The following is a 20,422-nucleotide window of genomic DNA, read 5'->3' as shown; positions in this document are numbered from 1 at the left end:
GGGGCTATTCAATAGGAGGGTAGCCTTTCTTTTCTAAACAACCAGGCAAAGCACTTAAACATCATTCATAGCTGAAGAAATCCTTCCGGTAGATATTCGTTCCTAAGAGGTCCAGAATACATAGTTTATATTCAAAGCATCTGTATTTCCTATGTTAAACTATGTGGAATTTCTCTAACAAAAACAAAAGTTTTGTTTTTTTCTTTGCAACAGAATATTATCTTCATTATTCTGGTCACATTTTGAACTTAAAAACCTACCTGGAAAGCTGCCTAGGATGTGAATTTGGTCCTGAAATATCAAGAGTTTAGAAAAAGAAGTTTGGAGAGAAAGATTGGAAGGGTTAGGGGGAGGCATATAGATAAAATCTAATGGAGTTCAGCCTATTAATGACTGGATGATAGATAAACTCTGCCATCAGTGAATATACTTCTCATAAAATGAAGACAGCATAAAATTGCTCCATTTTGTGTAACTATTATAACCCCACAGAATGCATCAATTACATAGACTCTGCCCCTGAGAAACACATATCTCTGTTGTCTGTAATGACCATAATAGATGTTACTCGTTCCTTATGGCTGGCTAAACTTAAATTATTGTTCCCATCTTTGAGCTAAGTAACACAAGCTCATCTATCTGAAGACTAACAAAAGCCACAGTTTAGATATGCACTTAAAAGGGCCCTGGAGGTCTAGCTACACCAAGGATACCAATAGTCTCAAAAGAGAACTGTACGTACTGGGTTTTTCTTCTTTTTGTCTTTGTCCTTGCTTGGCTTCCGATTGCTGACAAAGTAATGCAGGGTGCCATATTCCACCAAGGCAGAAAAGACAAAAATAAAGCAGACAGACACAAAGAGATCCATGGCTGTCACATAAGACACCTTGGGGAGAGATTTACGGGCAATTGTGCTAAGAGTAGTCATCGTTAGGACAGTGGTAATACCTAGGAAGGAAACACGATAAAATAGAAAAAGAAAAAAGTATTATTGTACCACCTGGTTATCAGGATGAAACCCTGAAACACCATAATGCTCAAACTCTCTGTATGTAATGGGGAAGGGAGAGAAACCTGGATTAACAAAGTTCTTCCTTGAATTAGAACGTGTTGGCTGCTAATTCCTAAAAGTAGATCTGTAATTTCTTCTCATCTACAAATATACCATGGGAAACTAAGCATGGCTAGTATGATAAAATTATAGAAACACAAATTTAGATCTGGAAGGTAACTTAGAGAACACAGTCCATTTTTTTTTAATTTTGAAGAGGATGAAACTGAGGCTCAGAAAGATTACATGACTTGCTTCCAAAACATATAGGTAGTAAGAAAAAAAATTGGAATTAGAACTAATTTATTGTGACCTCAAGTTCAGTGTTTATTAATCAACAGTATTGTGCATTTTATTCTAGAGAATAACTCAATGAAAACTGCCATTATGAGGAACATAGGACAGGATTTTCACATGATTAATTAATGAATACATACATAAATGAATAAAAAGATTAAATGCTTATGATATGTCAGGCTCTACATTGAATTGTGGGGAATACAAACACACAAAAGATGTAAACTATGCCCTTAAGCATCTGGTATTCCCAAAATGGGGGAGACAATACTTACAGGGGAAAGATGGCAGAGAAGGGTGAAGTCATAGAGATGGTAAATGGATTTAACAGAGCAACTGTTTGGTGAAAAGAGCACTCCATTAGGAATCAGGAGTCTTGAATTCTGATTGTGATTCTGACACTACCCAACGGCCTAAGCTGCTTAACTTTTTTCAACTTCAATTTCCTCATTTGTAATTTTTTTGTGTAAAATTTTTTTGTGTTTGGGAAAATTGTGATTTTTACTTTATAATTTCTAAGGTTTGTTCTAGCTATCAACATGTTATGATTTTTTTTTTCATTTCTTAGCCCAGCCAAAATTAAAGACAAATTTGTTTTTAAGGATCAGAGGCTGGTCAACCTTGATAATGTAAGGCTTTGCTATGCTGAGCTTTGTGACTCACTGTTCCAAAGTAAAAACAAAAACAAAACAAAATTTCATGATCTAAAAAACATTACTGTGCTGTGTTCACCAGAATTGCTCGTAGCCATAGAGATACCAGGAGACAATTAACTCTACACTCAAAGATAGAAACTCAGTCTTTACTGGAAGGACTCCTAAAGCAAATTTAATAGTCTATTTCGGTAGAAGCCAAACAAAAAGGACAGAGGAATGGATAGATTTCTGAGTATGAGGGGTGAACTACTGGAACAGTTTCATAAATCTAGAGATAAAATTACTATCTTTTTCATATCTACATAAGTATCATGTTTTTGGTCAATGACTAGTGAAATCAATGCATCCTCTCATTGATTAGAGAACTGTCCCAAGATCTACATAGTTTTTCCTCCAACCTATTAACTGTCTTTCTCCTTTAAATATTTTCCCTCTTTTCAAACCTGTTATAACATGGAGACCTCAATTCTTGTTTTGATCGCCTAAACCAAACTTGAATTCAAGTCAAGTTTGGGATTGTTTTTAAGGAATAAAGTCCAACAGGGGTAATGGTCAGGGGTGTAAGAGAACTTAAAAATCATGTAGGCCAACTTCCTCATTTACAAAAAGAAGTCTGAATAAAAGAGAGGTTAATTGACCTTCCCCGGGTCACATCTATAGTAACTAATGAAGGCAGGATCCAAATTCAGATCTTCTGATTCAAATTTATTTTTTTCTTTCTTCTTTATTAACCTGCTCTGGGCAGAGAACACTTAATATTCACTGAAGTAACTAGGCAAATATTAATTAAGGATAAGAATTTTGAATTAGTGTTTAAAATAAAGATGATAAATTTGCTGAATATTAAGGAGTAGGAAGAGAGACTATGCATTCATTCATTCCATAGACACTGATTGAGAGTATCTACTATAAATTAAGAGGAAATGAAAGAAAGAAAGAAAGAAAGAAAGAAAGAAAGAAAGAAAGAAAGAAAGAAAGAAAGAAAGAAAAAAGAAGGAAGGAAGGAAGGAAGGAAGGAAGGAAGGAAGGAAGGAAGGAAGAGAGAGAGAGAGAGAGAGAGAGAGAGAGAGAGAGAGAGAGAGAGAGAAAGAGAAAGAAAAAGAAAGAAAGAAAGAAAGAAGCTGAGGAAGAAAAAAAGAGAGGAGAAAAAAGAGAGGAAGAAAGAAAAACTGTGTATAATATATATGAGGCAGCTTAGTTGGCATAGTGTATAGTAGTGCTATACTTAGATTCAGGATAATCTGAATTCAAATTCTGCTTCCAAAATCTATCATATGTGTGACTATGAGCAAGTCACATGACCTCTCTTATTCTGATCTGTAAAAGAGGGGAAACAATAGCAACTACCTCTCAAGGTTGTTGTGAAGAAGAACATTCTAATCCTTCCCTATGACAGGTTTTCAATTTCTTGAGGATGGTTCTTATATTTTCATACAGAGACCTAGATCTAGATCTCTTTCATTTTATGTATACACATATATGTATACATGGATACTATGTCTATGCACATAATATACATAGACACATGTAATATGATTTTTATTCCCCTAGAAAAATTTAGGTAAAGACTGAGTTTTCCAGAACTCATTATTACCTGCAAAAGAAGATGATAATGTTTGGGGTGAGGATGGTCATTTTACTCATTAAAAATGACAAAAATAAATCTGCTAGACAGAACAGAACTAAAAAGAGGAATAAAAAAATAATAATAGTTTTAACATCTCATTATGGACTTCTATGATCTCATTCACTCTCCAAAATTTCCAGTCTATGAAGCTTTGACAAATGAATTATCCCTTATTAAAACTATTTCTGTATACTTATGATGCAAGTTAATACCTTTAGCCATGAAGCAAAGGAAATAGCATCAGTTTTCTCATTTTCTATTGTAATTTGCACTTGGCATTGCATATTCATATATTTGGGCAAAGTTTTTTGAAAAATTACCACAGGCAGGCAATTAAATATTCACTGTAGCAAATTCTCATCCTTTGACATTCTGATCCATACATATATGAACACATGGACAGCAACTCACCTAATGAGGTTCTGGCTGGAACGGCATCCTTATTGATCCAGAAAGACACCCAAGATAAGACAACAATGAGAGTGCAAGGAATGTAAGTCTGAATGGTAAAATATCCCATTCTTCTGCTTAGGTCAAAGTACACAGACATCACAACATAATCCCCTAGAAAAGAACATAGATACATCTGAGTCAGTGTGCAAACTGCAAAAAATACACCTATAAATAGCCTATTTAGTGTTTTCAAACCCTATTAACACACATACTAGATAGGTAGTTTACATAAATATATTATCCAACCTTAAAATATTATAGTTCTCTGGAAATTCTCTGCCTATAAACTGCATTTATCTTTCCTTATATTTTTAAGCAGATTAGTTGTCAGTATTTTTTTTTGTCTATACGGATTTGTGGACTTAGTTTTCCCTAAAAGGTAAGATCATTTGAAATTCTCATGAAAAGCATGTTTTGTTTTGTTTTGATTTGTTTTCCATACATCTCAATAATAGACCAACTAGGTCTGACAACTGACGCAATGTTCTACATCCATAGTGTCCCACCTCTTCAAAGGTGGGAAGGAAGTGCATTTTCTCAACTCTTCTTCAAGCTTGGTAATTATAATGATTATAAAGAGATTAGTTTTGTCGTTGTTGTTGTTTATGTTATTGTTACTGTTCTTTCTATTTATAGTGTTGTCATTATGTATATTACTTCCTTGGTTTTGTTTACTTTATTTGGGATTAATTTTTAAAAAAAAGCCTTCCCATGCTTCTCTGAATTCTTTTCATCATTTCTTAAAGTGCAGTAATATTCCATTATGCTCTTAAACCACAATATGTTTAGCCATATCCTAAAGTCTACTGGTGCTTAAGGGGCCTTTCTTCCTATTTTTAAAAGTACCTTCAATTTCATTTCCAAAATTATTAAATACATAATATGTGTAAGCCACAACTCATTTCTTTGTTGAATCATGAGTCTCTAGAATAATGATTACAAAAAGATAACTTATAAGTGAAATCTGGGATCTTACAAGAGTATAAGCATCTTATTAGTTCATTCATAGGAAGTAGCTAGGAAGCAAACATATTAGTTCATTCACAGGGAATAGTTAGGTAGGAAACATCAGGGAACATGTCGTAAATATGGAGAACAGTAATTTGTAGTGCATCAAAAAAGGACATTGGTCAACTCTATGGTCTTCTTCTTCTTCTTCTTCTTCTTCTTCTTCTTCTTCTTCTTCTTCTTCTTCTTCTTCCTCTTCTCTATTCTTAATATTCTTAATCAATCATTTGATCAGTAATTAAATGTTTATTAAATACCTATCAGGCACTGTGCTAAGCTCAGAGAATAAATGATTATTTTTAATTGAGGGTTTGATATGCTATCTATCCATCAATCAACAAGTCACGTTAACAAGCATTTAAGAAATTACGTATTAGGCAACGTGCTAAGCCTCTATCTAAGGCGCTATTTGTGGAAATAAAAATATAAGCAGAAAGTTATTCTTTGCCCTTGAGCAACTTACATTCTAATAAAGGAAAGGGAAGGGAGGAGAAAAGAGAAAAGAGTAAACTTTTATAGTACCTATTACCGTACCAAGTACTATGCTAAATGCTTCATAAACATCTTATTTGGAGCCAAGATGGCGAGTAAGAAATAAGTCACTCTCACCCTTCTTTATTGACCTCTGAAAGCCCAGAAAATAATTGAACCAGGAAAAAAAAATCCTAGAACAGCTGAGCCAGCAGAACGATGGGGTACTGCAGTCTTACAGCTTCGGGGATTGAGAGGAAAGTCCCCACTCGATGTGGGGGAGGGGGAGCAGTACAGGACAGGGGGCATCCAGCAAGCCAGCGGCAAGCCCCACTTCAACATACCAGGCAGAGATCCTGAGACCCAGAGTGGTGGAGCAGGCAAATGCCAACATCAGGATCCCCTGAGAGCCTCAGTACAGGCAGGGGAACCAGCTCAGAAAACCACCATGGGCTACAGTGGTCTCCAGCAGCCAAATCACCTGGTACCTCAGCAAAACTCTGGGAAGCACAACTCCAGGAGGCAAAGCTCAATGCTGACAGACAAACTCCAGCAGTGAAACATCCCTGTGCAAGGCCCAGGCGATCAGGAGAAGAAACTTGGGTAAGTGCCCCTGCACTACAGCCAGAGAGAGCAACTTTTTTTTTTTTAAGTCAGAAAATAGGCAAACACCATGAGCAAAAAGCAGAAACGGATAATGACCATAGATTCTTATTATGGGCACAGGGAAGATCAAAGCACACATCCAGAAGAGTAAAATAATATACTCACATCTGAAACCTCAGAGGGGAATATGATCTGGCCTCAAGCCCAAAAAGCCTTCTTAGAAGAGCTCCAGAAGGATTTTAAAAGTCAAGTAAGAGAGGCAGAAGAAAAGTTGTGAAAAGAAATGAGAGGCATGAAACAGAGAGTCAATAGCTTAGAAAAGGAAGGACAAAAATTAACTGCAGAAAACAAGTCCCTAAAAATACAATTGGCCAAATGGGGGAAAAAAAGTACACTGAAGAAAACAACTCCTTAAAAAGTAAATTGGCCAAATGGAAAAGGAGGTACAAAATCTAACAGAAGAAAACAATTTGTTAAAAATTACATGGGGCAGCTAGGCGGCACAGTGGATAGAGCCCCAGCCTTGGAATCAGGAGGATCTGAGTTCAAATCCAACCTGAGACACTTGACACTAGCTGTGTGACCCTGGACAAGTCACATGACCCCAATTGCCTCACCGAAAAGCAAAACCAAAAACAATGAACAAAAAAATACCTTCCCTTAGGGGCTACTAGGTGGTGCAGTAGATAGAGCACTGGCCCTGAAGTCAGAAGGACCTGAGTTCAAATCTGGCCTCAGACCAAACACTTGACACTTACTAGCTGTGTGACCCTGGGCAAGTCACTTAACCCCAATTGCCTAAAAAAAAATACAGTGGGGCAAGTGGAAGCTAATGACTCTATGAGAGATAAAGAATCAGTCAAACAGAAACAAAAGAATGAAAAAAATAGAAAATGTAAAATACCTCATTGGTAAAACAACTGACCTGGAAAATAGATCCAGGAGAAATGATTTAAAAATTATTAATCTACTTGAAAACCATGATAAAAAAAAAAGAGCCTGGACAGCATCCTTCAGGGAATCATCAAAGAAAACCACCGTGAGGTCCTCGAACCAGAGGGTAAAATAGTCATCAAAAGAACCCACCAATTGCCTCCTGAAGAAGATCCCAAATGGCAAATGACAAGGAATATTGTGGCCAAATTCCAGAACTATGAAGTCAAGAAGAAAATACTGTTAGCAGCTAGAAAGAAACAATTTAAATATCATGGAACCACAGTCAGGATTTTGCAGGACCTTGTAGCTTCTAAATTAAAAGATCAGAGGGTATGGAATATGATATTTCATAAGGCAAAGGAGCTTGGCTTACAACAAAGGATCAGCTACCCAGAGAAAATCAGCATAATCTTACAGGGGAGGAGATGGATATTCAACGAAATAGGGGATTTCCAAACCTTCCTGATAAAAAGACCAGAGCTCAACAGAAAATCTGACCTTCAAATACAAGACTCAAGAGAAACAAAATGGCAAACAGGAAAGAAATACAACAAAACATGTTATTAATAAGGGCAAACTGTTTACATCCCTACAAGAGAAGATGACACTTGTAACTCTTGAGAACTGTATCTTTATTACAACAATGGATATGCACAGACAGAGGGGGTGGGTAAACATTGACATTGATGTGATGATAAAATATCTAATTAAGTGGTGAAAAAGGGATTGTACTGGGAGAAGAGGAAGGGAGAAAGCAGACAAAGGTAAATTACATCATATGAAAAGGCACAAAACCTAATATAGTAGAGGGCAAGAAGGAAGGGAGATGAGCACTGTTTTGGTTCAATGAGGGAATAATATAATCAGTTAAGTATAGACATCTAACTTACCCTATAAGAAGTAAGAGGGGAAATGGAAAAGAAAAGGGAGAGGGATAATAGAAGGGAGGGGCAGACTAAGCGAGGTGGTGGTCTGAGAGAGGAAAGCATAAATGGAGGAGGGAATAGGATGAAGAGAAAAACACAGATAGTAATCATAATTGTGAATGTGAATGGGATGTACTCTTCCATAAAATAAAAGTGGATAGCAGAGTGGATTAAGAACCATAATCCTACAATATGTTGTTTACAAGAAACACATATGTTTTGTTTTGTTTTCTTTTGCTTTTAGGCAATTGGGGTTAAGTGACTTGCCCAGGGTCACACAGCTAGCAAGTGTCAAGTGTTTGGTCTGAGGCCAGATTTGAACTCAGGTCCTCCTGATTTCAGGGCCGCTGCTCTATCCCCTGTGCCACCTAGCTGCCCTGTTTTTTGTTTTGTTTTGTTTTGTTTTGTTTTGTTTTGCTTTTAGGCAATTGGGGTTAAGTGACTTGCCCAGGGTCACACAGCTAGTAAGTGTCAAGTGTTTGGTCTGTACAAGAAACACATTTGAAGCAAAGGAATACACACAGAGTAAAGGTAAAAGGCTGGAGGAGAATATCACATGCTTCAGCTGATGTTAAAAAAAAAGGGGTAACATCTTATTTGATCCTTACAACAACACCGTTAGGTAGGTACTGTTATTATTCTCATTTTACAGGTGAGGAAACTGAGGCAAACAGAAGTTAAGGGACTTGTTCTGGGTCACACAGCTCATAAATATCTGAGGACAGATTTGAACTCAGGTATCTGTGCCTCTAGGCCCAGTACTCCATATACTACACTGAAAAGCAAAGATGAAAATCCACACAGGGGATGTCAGAAAAAAAAATCAGAGTCAGGAGTATAGTCTGGATAGGAATAAGGCATGGCTGGTCTGAAGAACACTATCACTTAGAGGTAATACAGAAAGACTTCCTGTTGGTGGTTCATAAGCTATCTTGAAATAAGGGATTCTATGGTCCAGAGGTAAGGAGGGAATGTATTCCAGGTATGAGCAACAGCCAATCAATGCAATGTTTCAGACAGAAAAGAGTTAGCACCTTGTGTGAGTAACAGAGAAAAGACTCATGGGGCTGCTGTTTATAGATTTAGAAAGTGGTCTAGAGCACTTTGAGTTTAAATGATTTGCCCAAGCTTACAAAGCCAATAAGTAAAAGAGGCAGCAATTGCATTTAGCATAGGTGCCCAAAGTGGGCCATACCACCCCCTTGGGGGCACTGGAATGATGGGAGGGCAGTAATAGCTTTGGGTGCAATTGGAGGAAGGCATTCAATAAAAATAAGGGGGCAGTGGAAACATAAGGAAAGAAGAGAAAAGAACAAAATTTTGAAAAACCATTTGTACATGTTTCATCTGTTGTGTAAGAGAGTTAAAGTCAGTGGTTACGCTACTTTCCAAATAAACACACAAGATGCAAGTTATAATGGATCATTTGTCAAGTCTGTGGACAGGTCTTAACAAGCAAGTGTTGGCAGGCTGGAAGTCCAGCATGCATCAGCAGGAATATATGAATGTAATGACTCGTTTACAATACAATATTATACAGTTAAATGGTGAAATATTGCATCATCAAAATTTAAGTGCAGAAAAAACCCAAAAACTTACAATAAATTATTAAATTTAAGATGTCATTTTAAAAATGCATATTTCATATATTTTTTGAAATGATGCAAATCTCAAAGAAAATTTAAAGCATTAAAGAAAGTAGATTTCCAGTGGGGTGCTAAATGTTTTTTTTAAAGGAGTGGTAGGTCAAATACGTTTGGGAATCTCCGGTCTAGGTCTTCCAAACTTCAAAGCTCTCTAAATCTAACCATTGTACCATATTGCCCCCTAAAGGAAAGAACAGGGACATAGGATCTCAAAGATCCAGGCCATTTCTGAAATTTTTAATCCAGGCATGTGATACAGATATCAGGAGAGAGAAATGTTTGTTTGACTTTAACCAAATGATAGGCTCATGTTGTTAACTTTTTTCTAGGTTCTTAAGATACTTGTCCTTAAAAAAAAATATACCCCTACAAGCTAAAAACTGTCCAAACTCTTGTTTATCATGGCTAGAAATCTGCAGGGATCAAGAGACTGGTAAATGACAGATTTTGGAGCTATGAGATCAAACTAATTGTTTTATAAACTTAAGGAAATCATCTAACCTTTTTGTGTATTCTTGTCTTAGCTATTTAAAAAGAGGACTGTTCTCTATCCCTCACCTATCATGGAGAACTTTTGATTAAATTAATTATTTGTTCACATTAAGCTCCCAAACCCGAAACTGTATTCCATAACCATGACCTTTTAATCTAGAGTAGGCAAGAGAATGTTATCTGTGCATGTCCACATGAACCTATGCTCCCTGCAACGGGTTTTGGAAGGAGATAGATGCTTAATAAACTATATGCCTCAGTGTTTTGTTTCTTTTTTATTGCAGTAAACTTAAAATGAAAATCCTAATGAAAAAATCAGCTCCAAGTCAACATATTTCATTGTTCCTGACACTAATCCAATCCTTTCTGACCCTCCACCTGCCTCCCACCATCTCAAACACCTTTGCTCCCTGCTATACTTCTCACTTCATAAAAGACCCTGCTGAGCATCCCTGTGAGCGTCATAAGGCAGCAGTAGGGGCCGCCATGCTTTCTTGCTCCCCAATCTGCGGCAAAAAAAAATCATCAAAATGGTAAATAGTCTTTAGATTACCTAAGAAGCTTCAAGGTGAACCTGCTATTTTTACACACTGCCATTCAGATATGTAAAACAGGCCCAGGCTTTGGAACAGGCTGGCAGGAAATTATGCATAAAGTCAAGCTGCATGGGGCCATGTGCTTGAGAAGCACTCAGAGTAAGATTGGATTTCCCCAAAGAATACAGGGGAAAAAAAATGATTTTGAAATCCTGTTGTTAAGATGGCACCCTACAATTCCATCCCAACTAAGGCCATAGAGATTTAAAAATACATAAACAAAATATAGAATGCTTTCTATATGTTCACAATTATGAGAACTAAAAAAATATGTAACATGTTCCTTATCCTACCATGTTACAAATGGTTTGGTCCCAGTTATTCCGTCATAGATTATTGCATATATGTTCTCATGCAAATCACTGTACTTTTATGGGATTCAATATCCTCTTTGGAAAATGATGAAATTAGCATTCTAGTCTCCCTCTAATACTCCAACCACTGATCTACCTGGATTTCTTTAAGCCCTAACTAAAATTCTACCTTCTATAGGAAGCCTTCCTTAACCATTCTTAATTACAGTGCCTTTCCTCTATTATTTCCTATTCATCATGTGTATATAGCTTGCTTTGTATGTAGGTTTTTTTTTTTTGTATATTGTCTATCCTGTTAGTTTGTAAGAGCCTGGATGACAGGGAATGTCTTTTGCCTCTTTTTGTATCTTCAGAACTTAGCACAGTGCCTAGTACACAGTAAGTGCTTCATAAAATGTTTATATAGATTGACTGATTGATTGGCTGATTGATGGTATCTAAGATCCCTTCGGTTCTCAACTGGTCATCCTACGATGCTATAATTTCATAGAAAGGAGAGCTCTTATTTACTGAAATATGGAGTCAAAGAATTTCCAAGCTTGAAGGTTTTTCAAAATCTTATTTTACACTATCCAAATTTTCCCAGTGAAGAAAATGGGACTTAGAGAGGACAAAATATTTTCCTCAAGGTCACATAGCAAATTACAGACAAAGGTAGAACTAGGGCAAGATTTCTAGTACGATGTGTTTTTTTTTTCTTTCGCTACACTATGTTGCATTTATCTTTTGTAGTCAAGGAGGATTTCATGAAAGAGGAGGTACTGGTTGGACTTCAAAATATTTTGGAAGCCAAAATGGAGTTGGTTGAAAGGAGATAGTCTAAAGGAGTCATGATATTGGAGGTAAGCAGAGGACAGATAGGAACAGGGAAAATAATTGCTTTGTCTGTAGCATAGGCAGCTAGGTGGTGCAGAGGTTAGAGCACTCTACCTAGAGTCATGAAGACCTGGTGAAATATAGCCTTAGACACTTACTGGTTGTGGAAATCTGGGCAAGTCACTTAAATTCTCTCTGTCTTTTTTTTTTTTTAAATTTGCAAAGTAATAATAATAGCACCTAACTCTGAGGTTGGTATGAGGACAAAATTAAATAATATTTATAAAGTGCTTTGGAAACATTAAGGAACTATTTAAATGCTAACTACTATTACTATTAGTAATACTACTAATAGTAGCAGTACTTTATCTGTGGAGAGAAAGTAAAAAAATACAATTTGAAGATAGCCATTGGAAATAATCAGTTTGGAGATACTTCAAACATGAAGTCCTACCCAAAGAATCGCCTTTATTAGCCTCTTGATCTGTGCAGCCCACAGACTACCTTCCATGAAAGGGGGAGTGGAGTGAGGAAAGGTTACGTAGTTGAATGCACTTACATACTGACACCTACAACGCTGACAATTATAGTACTGCACTATTGTCTTCCTCCTAAAGTACAGACAACAACTTTAGGTGAAAGAGCCCAATTATTGTCCAAACTGCCAGAGTGTTGCTGTTTTCTAAAAGGCAGAGCGAATCATTTGAAGGAAAAAGACAGTTTTCTATTTTGAATATTAGCTCACACTGATATGACACTTTAAAAGGTATATAGAGGGCTTTACACATATTATGATGTCATTCGATCCTCACAACAATCCTGTGAGGTAAGAGCTAGCCTTATTTTCAATTTACAGGTGAGGAAACTGATCCCCAGAGCTAATGAATGTGTCAAACTCAAACCTTTCTGACATCTAGTCAGTCTGGTACTCTATCCCCTCCGCCACAACAACACATAACACTTGGCAATGGAAAAAATTGTTGGTTTTTTTCCTATTCCTCTCATAATATTCTCAGAGTTTTCTATTCCATTATAAGGTGCTTTTGTAGTTTTAGCTCAGGATAGCAAACTGACCAGCAAACACTCAAAAGGCAGTGAACACATCCCCTACAAGATAAGCATCCTCCAAGCTCAGAGAGCTAAAACTGTAGAGACAGAGTGACTTCAGGGCTTTGGATTTGTATAAGGGCTGCTGGACCTTTTTGTATTGCTGAATCTACCCAATTACTACAACTGTGATTTAGAATGAAAGTTATGTTACATAAAAGCCTTGGTGAGGTACTTATTTTAGTGAAATAAGAGACACACACAACTGCCTACCAAATACGCTCTTTTACAAAAGCAAATAGTATGTGTGCGTGAGTGTGTGTGTGTGTGTGCGTGTGTGTGTGTGTGTGTGTGTGTGAGAGAGAGAGAGAGAGAGAGAGAGAAAAAGAGAGAGAGAGAGAGAGAGAGAGAGAGAGAGAGAGAGAGAGAGAGAGAGAGAGAGAACATGTATGTGTGTGAACTCCATTGGCAAATATCATGTTGAGGGATTTTTTTGGCATTTGTTAGAAGACCACCTGCAGGCTCCTGGGAGAATGATAAACCAATCAATCATGTCCCTGTATTTATATAGTCAACAATGTATCCTAAATCCATAAGAGCCATTAATTCACTCCAATTACTTTAATAAGCAGCTTGCAGATTTGCTGCAATAAAATTATGCTCTTCTTTTGTTCAACTGAGGCTCCAAAATGCAGACTAATTACATATCATCACCAGATGTATAGTCACAGGTAACAGTAAAATGTTCTTTTATATGTAGCTACTCCATGGGTTCTTTACTACTGGGACATCAGACAGTCTGTTCATTCATCCTCTTCAAAAATCCCAGGAATGTAATTTTGTTGTGTTTTAGGAGAAATCTTAAAATATGATGCATATTCCACACAACATCCCGGGATCAAAAGTTTTTTACTGAAAACCCTTGAGGCCCTTGTGAACAAAAGCACTGCTTAGATGTAGCCATATAATTTAGTTTTAAAATGTTTCTGCTGACATCTTAGATATTAAGATGAGAGATATTCCAAAAGAGGGCCAAAATCTACACAGGTAGCAATGAAATCCTGAGAAATCCTCTGAAAGATGTCAGCTTTCTGACTTTAACTTAACATACAAATCCCGCATTTGTTTCTATAATATATAAATATAATCAAGCCAACTGGGTTCTTCCATATAAGGACTATATCCTTTAATAAAAGAATTTGTTCTGTGAAGTTTGGAGTCAGCCAAAGGGCCACACTTGAGGACCTAGAGAGCCACATGTGGCCTCGAGGCTGCACATTCCCCACTGCTATTCAGACTTAGCTGTCTAGAGTCCTGAGAGACTGAATACTTTGTCATACAGACAGTATGTGCCAGAGGCAGGAAGTCTAAACTCAGCTCTTCCTGACTCCAAGACCAACTCTCTTTCTACATTGTGGACATACTATAACAAAAATAACACTCAGGGAAGCCAGCTTTTGTTCAGCAAATGTCAAATCAGTGCCTAGTCCAGATCCTTGCTCACAGGACCTGGTAGAATGGTTGCTTGATTAGATTGAAATCAAGCAGAAGCCAGAGAGGAGGGATTTAAGATAATGATAGCAAGAGCTGACATTTATATAGTACATTATAGTCCAAGAAGAGCTTTAATCCATTATCTCATTTGAGTCTTCCCATATCCCTGAGAGGTAGGTATTAAAATATTGTTTCCATTTTATAAATGGGTTCAAAAAAAGGTAAATGACATGTTCAAGGTTAAGAAACCAGCAATCGGCAGAACTCTGATTCTAGTTCACTTCTCACTCAGAATACAGTGTTCATTCCCTTACACTGCAGCTGCCTCCAGTCTCAGTTGAAAAAAAAAAAAGCTAAATCATTCAAATACCTGATGTAGACCAGGGAAAAACCAAGGAGAAAAAATAATTGGGTAGAAGATTAGTTTGGCTCCCCAGAGCTTAGCATGCCTTGCACATAGTAGGCTCTTAATGCTGACTGACTGATTTAAGTGTGTCATATTACTTGTCTTTTCTCTGTTCCCTACACATTCCTTCCTTCCCTTACTTGTCCTAATACCCCTTTCTCAAATTGGAATTCAAGATAACAAAGGAAAACCAGCATGACCCCACAGGCACTGGTGAATATTTTATTTTTTTTTTAAGTCAAAAACTTTGTCTCTCAGCCTGCTCAATAAAGCTATCAAACTGCCTTTTGAGCAAACCTCTATACCCAAGGAATTGAATGGTTTAAGTTGTTATGTTATCCCACAAACAGAGGTGTAGAGCAGTTTAGTCCTGTGACCAAGAATTCACAGTCCTACTGCTGTAGGCACTGGTATGCTCAGTCCTGAAATATAGTGCTATCTTTGGATAGACAGGAGTCAAGGCTCGTAAGCAGATCGGACTGTGTACCTCCATTCTAAATGCAGAGTGAATATGTGTAAGGTCATTGTTGCAAGCTGCAGAAGGAGGGGTGAGGTAGATATCAGACAGAAGGATGGACTGAATGAAGACTCTAGTTTCCTGCTAAGTGGCTTTCAGGTCATTATATGTGTGCCAAATGCACAGCCACACCCCAACTCTTACTGATGTAAATCAAACATAGATAATGACCACTGCAGAGCCAGTTGAGAAACATATTCATACTTATGAAATTAAATTTAAAAGAAATTATTTTGAGGTATGTAGTTTAGAAGACACAGCTTTCTTAGCCTCATACATCTATTGGAATTGGGAAATTTAACAGTGAAATATGACCTTAAAAGGGCAGCAGGATGTAAAATTGAAGAAGTCGTTGTCTACAAATCTGTCCTTGGAAAATGGCATCTTAAAGTAATGCCAGCATGCTATTCCCAGTAATCTCACATATCCCACCATTATTGTGAGGAGAACATGAGAACATCTGTAGATTATGAAAGCCACTGGGTAGAAATTAAGTACCTAAGAGTCAGGAGACCTAGGTCCTTCTCCCACTTCTGCTATTTACTAAGGCAAATGACTACTATATCTAGGCCTGTTTTCTCATTCACCTGACAGGAAGAGGAGAAAGGGCAAATAAGCTAATACAGTCACACATATACACATATGTGTTTATGTTTATTTGGGTGTACATACAAATATATAATACATATGATAAATAGGTAAAAGTTATTAATAAATGGATTTATAATATGACATACAATGATTAATACACAAATGATAATAAATTATTAAAATGAAATAGAATTAAAATAAAATTTGTACATACATGAATCTATTTATAAACATGTATAGATACCTATATAAGTAGATATATATCATTTATATGTCCACATCTATCTCTATATGTTTAACTTTTACAAAGAATGAAAAGTTTACATGTAGTGCTTATATCATTTGGGAGTTGAACACACTCTTTTAAATGAATAATACCAGTTAAGCAAATAAACCTGATAATGTATGAAACCTCCATCTCCATAGCTGACTATTTCCTCTAGCCTATCCAAAGGGGATAATGATTCCTGTCCACCACAAAAAGAAATAAGGCAGGAGAAATGACATTTGTTTTCCTAATATTTTCAAATATCTCAGGATGGTCTCTATAACAATGATTGTGTAATTCAGTTGCTGAATTGGCTGTTCATTTTGACTTTATTGAAATCTAATAGTTACTTGCTTAAAATGCCTTACAAAGGTGGTATTACATAGTGGATAGAAGATGACCCTCACAGACAAGAAGACCTGGGGTCAGTTCTAGTGTCTGACCTATCTAGTCTTGTGAGCCTGGGCCAAGTGCTTGTTAGCTTCTCACTGCCCCTAAGTCTGTAAGTTGCAGAGAAGTTTCTGATCTCTATCGGTATAGGAAGTTTCTTCATTTGGGAGTTCCTTATATCAATGAAATCAAAGGCCTAGTCTTTATTCCCTAATCTATTCCCATTCCTTCTACTCTACCACAGTATTTTCTCTAATTAATCTACATATAAGTGCTTCCGATAACTGTCCAGTTGGTAGGGCAGGCTTCACTTTCCTTAGCAACACTTGCTATTGAGAAAAATCTGAATATCTTCCTTTCTTCATTAGGACCCCTCCCTCCCCAGCATTGTTAGCTCTGTGAGCAAAGAAAAGTGCTCCAGAAATAAGGCCATTTGGTAGGGAGAGGTTGGTTGTGTGATGTAAAGAAGGTTCTCTATCTCTTTCCTTCCCCTCTGCCTGTCTGCCCGCCCATCAGACAGTAGAAGTCTTATGTTCAATTGTGTCTATTTGGAGACACAGGAAGAGGCCAAAAGTACTGATGGAATGACAGCTGTACTGTCTTAGCTCTATTGCTGGGCCCAGTTTTCTCCTAATACCCATTTCTAAGCCCTGATTGTGGCTTGATTATGTAATGAAATAAAGCAATGCCAAGGCTTTGGGAAAAGCTTGCACTGGAGTCTATTTTCACAAATTTATCTTTGGGATTCAGATCTCAGTGAGGTTGGTTTTCAATTTACATGTCAAAGAATGAATTCCAATTACAACCTGTTATGTGTGTGGGGAACCAATTTTCTTTTTTTAAAGGACTGATTTGTGTGCAGGCTTGAAATTAAGCACATTCTGCCTATAGGGAAAGGAAAAGATTGTGTTTCTGTGAGTGCCAGGCCCTGTAAAAACTAAATCTGGGAGAGAAAAAAATTGAGAGGCATAGTACTGAGATATATTGGCACACAGTCTTTCATTTTTTCCTATGGGTTCCATGTTACCTGGAATTCACAGAAAGGATTAAAAACAGGGACCAGTCAATAATATCTTATGAGTGCCTGTTGTTTCATTCCATAGATGACACTCTATCTCTAATTATAGCTCTTAATGGTGGCATGCCATGGGCTATGTGTTTCTGACTTCTTTATTTAGAGGCACAGACATTTAATTCATTTAACTTTCAAATTATAATTTGTATTTCTGGTTTTAAGTCATAGAGTCTTAGAGGTAGAAAGGAATTGAAGATCATCTTGACTCCCATTTTGTAGATGATGAAACTGAGGCTAAGAGGGGGGAAATTATTTTCATAAAGGCAAACAAGACTAGAATTGAGGTCCCTTTACTCCCAGTTGAGGAGTCATCTCCCCACAGTTTCTCTCCCCTGTCATCATGTTTCCATTTCAACAAGCTATGGAGAGTTCCAAATTGGAACCAGAGTATAGAAGCAATGATAGATTACTAGATTTTTCTTACTTTTTTGTCATTATTATTATTATTATTATTATTATTATCATTATTATGTTTGTTGGTTTTAAAGGGAAGAATTCCTAATTCTGTTTTGAGATGACTGTGTTTGCTAATTTGGAATTAGGGATAGGGGAAATAATGAACAAAAAAAAGAACCATTTTATCCAGTGAAGACCATGGTCTCCCCAACATCTATGTGAACAACTTGCTAGTCTGTGTATGAGGAAGATTTTCTCAGGACTAGATTAGTTCTCCAATATGATAAAGGCATGAAAGTAAGTGACTGTAACCACTTGGAAGGAATCTGGTATGTAAATAATATGCAAATTAAAACATTTTTTCTCCCTCTCTGCAGCCTGGAAATGAAATCTCACAGTTTTAGTTCCAAGCTCTTTAGAGAGTAACTGGGCCTTGCAGAGCTCATCCTCGTAACTCATTATCTATTTTGCCCCCACAAGCACCTAGGCAATGTACAGTCTTTGGTGGTGGTGGAGGATATTAATGGGTACATGGTGAAGAATGATTCAATAGCTGTAGTATTTCAGAGGGTGAAAAGAAAATAGCAAATAAGGGTTACTAATTCTAAATAGGATGATCTTGTGACTGATGTAGTGCTTAAATTAGACTGAGAGGCTAAAAACTTCCCCTCTGTCCTTCTGGATATTTGCATCCATGCTTCTAAATGTCTGATTCACCAAACTCACTTAGCCCATCTCTTTTTAGAGGGTCAAAGGAGTCCTTCAAGAGTATTTTCAAGACTTTCTATCAAAAGCAACAACCCCTAAAAGGTTATCCTGGCTAGGAGGAGATCAGAAATGAAATGCTGTAGGCCAGGGTGACCCAACTTGACTTGGAGGTTGTTAGGAAAGGATCTTGGGTTTCTCTAAGGGTAGAGGGATATAAGAGATTTAGAGAGAGTTGGGCTTGGAAGGCAAGGCAATATCATGAAAAGACAGGGAAGATTACTTTATTGTACCATTTTCACCCCATAAAAGCCTGTTTTTTTAATGGAAAAAGGATCCCAGACTAGAGATGTCCTATCAACAAACACTCAAAATATTCATGATTTTTTAACGTGCACAGTCCTTTGACTAACATAGATCCCAACTCTGGTATGCGCTGTTTAACTATCCTAATGACTTCTAGGCCACACAATTGCACTTCCAATTTTCATTAGGCTGATCATCAGATAATAGACATATGGTGCCATATGTCTGACAATAAAAGTTCCAAGGTGAACCCTTTCGTATGTGCCCTTGATTCCATTCTCTCTAACTTTTATCCAAATGCGACCGCAACCAGCTTCCCTCTTTTCCTCCTCTGCTTCTTTTCCCCTTCTCCTCTTTCTCTAAACTTCAAACCTCCTTATCTCTTATTTTCTAAAGATTTCAAATATGCCAAAATCTACCTCATCCTAAAAACAAACAAACAAAAGAAACCCTTTTCTTGATTTTACAATTGCCTCAAATTATTGTACTACATCTTTCCTACCTTTCTCAGCTAAATTCCTAGAAATAGCAATCTATACTTATTCACCTTTCACTCAATCCACAACCCTTTACAATTTGGCTTCCACCATTATAACTTAACTTAAATTGCTCTCTCCAAAGTTATCAAAGATTTATTTGCCAAAGCTAACGGTCTTATTTCAGAACTCATCCTTCTCAAGCTATCTGCTGCATTTGATACCTTTTCCTCAGGGCTGTTCTCTCCTTTATAGATTTTCTGACAGTAGTCTCTCTTAATTTTTCAAATCAAATCAAATAAGCTAATACATCTAAAGTATTTTGCATAACTTAAAGTACTGTATAAATGTTAGCTATCATCATCATCCTACTCTACTGACCATTTGATCTCCTATGATGGCTTGACCATTTGAGGCTGTATCCTCAAACTCAATGTGCTATCCAAGGTTCTGTCTTTGGTCCTATTCTTTTCTTTCTCTACATACTTTCTCTGGTAACCTCATTGACTCTTTTGAGTTTAATTATCATTTTTATTCAGATGACTCAGAGGTCTATATGTTCAATTCCAGTTTTTCTCCTGAGTTTTAGCTTCAATCCCCCATTGTTAATCACCTACTGGACATTTGAAACTGATCATCTCAGATATATCCCAAACTAAAGAGGACTGAAGCTAAACTTATCATTTCTTTCTTCCTTTTTTTTTCTTTTGAAGATAGCACCAGGTTTCATATTCTTCCAGGTTAGTAACCCTGGCTTTCTTCTAGAGTGGGCAGTCTTTCTCACTCTACACATCCATCTCTCATATCTGAACTCTTATCTCTATTACCCTGTTGCCACCTTATTTAAATCCTAATC

At 36.9% G+C, this 20,422-nt stretch overlaps 1 protein-coding gene across 2 annotated transcripts in view; it reads right to left on the bottom strand.

Moving 5' to 3' along the window:
* The window catches only part of GABRG2 (gamma-aminobutyric acid type A receptor subunit gamma2), a 138,110-nt gene that overhangs the window by 3,979 nt on the left and 113,709 nt on the right, over positions 1-20,422 (bottom strand). For both annotated transcript variants that reach the window (XM_020992420.2, XM_020992421.1), the window contains exons 7-8: positions 4,043-4,195; positions 743-948 (exon numbers count right to left, since the gene is read on the bottom strand). In XM_020992420.2, coding sequence (XP_020848079.1) covers positions 743-948; positions 4,043-4,195 — 359 coding nt within the window. The remainder of the gene's footprint in view (positions 1-742; positions 949-4,042; positions 4,196-20,422) is intronic.

The sequence above is a fragment of the Phascolarctos cinereus genome, unplaced genomic scaffold (assembly GCF_003287225.1).
Source record: "Phascolarctos cinereus isolate Bilbo 61053 unplaced genomic scaffold, phaCin_HiC Scaffold_2;HRSCAF=192, whole genome shotgun sequence".
Lineage (NCBI taxonomy): Eukaryota > Metazoa > Chordata > Mammalia > Diprotodontia > Phascolarctidae > Phascolarctos > Phascolarctos cinereus.
This window is presented reverse-complemented; position numbering and strand designations above follow the sequence as displayed.